Source organism: Saccoglossus kowalevskii, chromosome 8 (genome assembly GCF_978046115.1).
Source record: "Saccoglossus kowalevskii chromosome 8, keSacKowa6.1, whole genome shotgun sequence".
NCBI classification, from domain to species: Eukaryota; Metazoa; Hemichordata; class Enteropneusta; family Harrimaniidae; genus Saccoglossus; species Saccoglossus kowalevskii.
The window spans coordinates 26,036,329-26,039,403 of record NC_140648.1 but is presented as its reverse complement, the minus strand read 5'-3'; the positions used below and the strand labels follow the sequence as shown (position 1 = coordinate 26,039,403).

Sequence of the window (3,075 nt, the reverse complement as noted above, 5' to 3'; positions counted from 1 at the left end):
TCCCACTCCTTCCTGAGTTAAACCTTCTTCGCATGACTCAAGTTGTTGTAAAGGTCAATATACTATTACTTGCACTAACGAATGGTCGTTGTGACATTACAGTTGGTCATTGATTTGCATTTCAGTCTAACTACTCAGCTTCACAAAGGCAATCCATTCATATGCAAATGTAGTCATAGCAATAGCAATAAAGCTAGTGCGGCCATCTTTAACAGCTACGAACTGGTTCACTCTTATTTACTTAAAGTGTCGTGTTAATCTACGTTGTGTACCACCATACATCGTGTATCGCTCACAGTTGTTGTTGTTTCTGCCATTGTTAGTCTGCAAGGTAAAAGATCACAGGTTACGTAGAAGGGCTCTCTGCAAAAGCTGAGTGTGGAGTAATTGGTTTCAGACGAGCGTACGGTACAAACTTTAGGTGGGTGACATTTAACTTTCCGACCAACGACTCAGGTCTGCCTGCCATTGCGGAATCACGTATATTTATAACATATATTACTTACTTTAATTTCGTACGTCGAATGTTTATCATTGGGGGTACGTGCGGGGGGTATGCTGCGAGGGCGTACATGGTAGTACGGACACTACTCACTGACTTTAATAAAGGGGAGATTGATCGGAACGTACTTAAACAAGGTCATGCCATGTTGTTTTTTTCACTTGCGATCACATACTAATTTATGTATGTTTCGTATTGCGATCAAGCTTTAAAAATACGTTCTAGAAGCAAAGTATTGCAATTGAGGTGGCCAAACGGGTTCAAGTTGATGTTCCGATCAGATAACGCAACGTTACACTAATCTTGCTTATTCGCTCCAACGAATTTCCCACAATACATTTGACATACAGATCAGGATGCATTCTTTTAAAAGGTTATCTCAGTATGCCGGTACAAGTGTCAGGTGGTACATTCATCTTGTACTGCTCAACGAACAGTGCTGTCACGTTTGGTCGCCGTTTTGGATCCGTCTTCTAGCTGTCATTTGATATACTGGTTCTCCACATACATATACCTGAACGAAATATCACTACAATATGTTTCCTACAGCCTCAATGTTCTTTTGAAAAATCTGTTTATTTTACCAAAAAATTCAATTTTTTCAAGATATATACTTTACTCGTGATTTCATAATCCCTTATAAGGAAGTGATTCTCGTATTTTTCCATAATACACAGCTGCATTAGAGCGGTTGACACCTGTTTGGTCGTGTTTAAAGGGCGGTAGTCGTCGTGCCACGCATGCGCGAGATATATGGTCTTATATAAACAAAAATGGCGACTTTGACTGTTGCGCAGATCAGCAAGTACAAACTGAGACGTTACCAAGCTTTAAATGGGTGTTTTGTTAGGTGATTGGAAGGTATCAAAGGAGTCACCGGCGATAATTAGTGCAAGTCGCGCCCAGGTCAAACTTCATACTTGTGATTTCCCATTAAAATTGAATTATGGGAAATCAATGTTTATCAACACTAATGTCGCACTTCGTATCAATAACTGTATCGATGTATTTTCAGGCTCCGATCGAAATGGACGAATCTGCGAGACAACGTCAGCGGGGACAAATCATGCTGATTGCTGGTATCGTCATGGTGGTTGTGTCCATTATCTTAGAGGTTGTCTTATGGTGGTATTTTTACATCGGTGGAATTTTATTTATCGCCGGGGTTATTCTGATAATAATAGGATCAGTGTTTTTGTGCAACGCCAATAATTCCCGCAGACAAGTCACCGTGATCCAGACAGCGCAGCCAGCGGCGCCGAGTACGGTGGTTGTATCCAACAACATGATGCAAAATATGTCGTATATGCCGCCACCCCCGGCGTACGGTGGACCGCCTCAACACGGCCACTACGCTACAAAGCAAGTATATTTTATTGACATCGATATAAATATCGTCACTATTACGTCACATCCCTCAGTTTCGCACCCGATTCGATATCACATACTATTAACAGAACAAGTTTTACTCTCGGCTGTTATTGGTACATAATGTAGCCCTTCGCTATTCGTATACATATATCACTATTGGAACTGTTATTATGACACTATTTTTAATATCTATTTCGGCAAATGGTTACGTGTAACACTTGCAATGTGGTTATATGAGTCTTTCGGTGCCTTAACAAGATAAATCACGCGTCATTTCCATAGAATGAACAAAATATTAACCACACCTTCTCGTAGATAACCATTATTATGCACACTGACTCAGGCAGGGCAGGGTCATACGCAAAGCGCATCTTCATTCATACCAATAGCCATCTTGAACTGAACCAATGGCTGCTAATAAAATACGAGGTATTTTCTAAAAATATATATAATTGTTCAATAATATTATTAGTCATTAGCTATAAATGCTATATATACATATAAAAAGAACATTATTATTTTTATTTTATTTTTTTCAGTCCCCCTCCTCCGGCTTATGGTATGCAATCTCAACCAGCCTATGCATCGACCTATCCAGGTCAGCAACAACCACCGAAGTACTGATGAGCAATTTACATACTATTACATGTCAATGCAGCATATAAAAATGAAATCATGTGTTAGTTCAATTACACTACACGTTTTTTTTTAAATTTCAATACAGTTGTTGTAGATTTGTTATCTTGAAATATTAACATTATATTTTTTTAAACGTGTTTGATGTCAGCGATATATCATTGTGATTGATCTCTTTTAAACAGATTAGGAACTGTGCAGATTTCCCAAATGTTTAATCTATTAGTATGGTACATTTTTCATTAAGTTTGAGGATAGCTGTTCACAGTGAAGCGGGATCGAGTTACTTTCGTTGGGTGATGTCGTTATTAAAGAGGCATGGCTGGTACATAGTTGTTATGTTTTTTTTTTATTTATATCACCGAATTTTAATATGCATTTATTTTTAAATTTTATTATTACATATATACATATATAGTGGATTCAATATATTTACTGTGTCGTGATAAATACAATAAAAAACGTTACTTAATTATTTAGGTAGCAAGATTCTTTGTTCAGTGTGTTTAAATTATTAATACAACTTGAATGTATCTGTTGAAAATATATGTATTGTTATTATTAAA

At 37.4% G+C, this 3,075-nt stretch overlaps 1 protein-coding gene across 1 annotated transcript; it reads left to right on the top strand.

Annotated features, from left to right (window-relative positions):
* The first annotated feature begins 203 nt into the window (after nucleotides 1–203).
* LOC102809789 (uncharacterized) lies at nucleotides 204–3,075 on the top strand. Its single transcript, XM_006812410.3, has 3 exons — nucleotides 204–421; nucleotides 1,518–1,864; nucleotides 2,413–3,075. The coding sequence occupies exons 2-3, from the start codon at nucleotides 1,530–1,532 to the stop codon at nucleotides 2,495–2,497; spliced, it is 420 nt and encodes a 139-aa protein (XP_006812473.1). The 5' UTR covers nucleotides 204–421; nucleotides 1,518–1,529; the 3' UTR covers nucleotides 2,498–3,075.

Excerpts from the sequence above, each read along its gene's own strand:
- LOC102809789 (XM_006812410.3), top strand. The coding sequence starts at position 1,530 with ATGGACGAATCTGCGAGACAACGTCAGCGGGGACAAATCATGCTGATT. Across the intron at positions 1,865-2,412 it reads CACGGCCACTACGCTACAAA|TCCCCCTCCTCCGGCTTATG; the intron begins GCAAGTATATTT and ends TATTTTTTTCAG.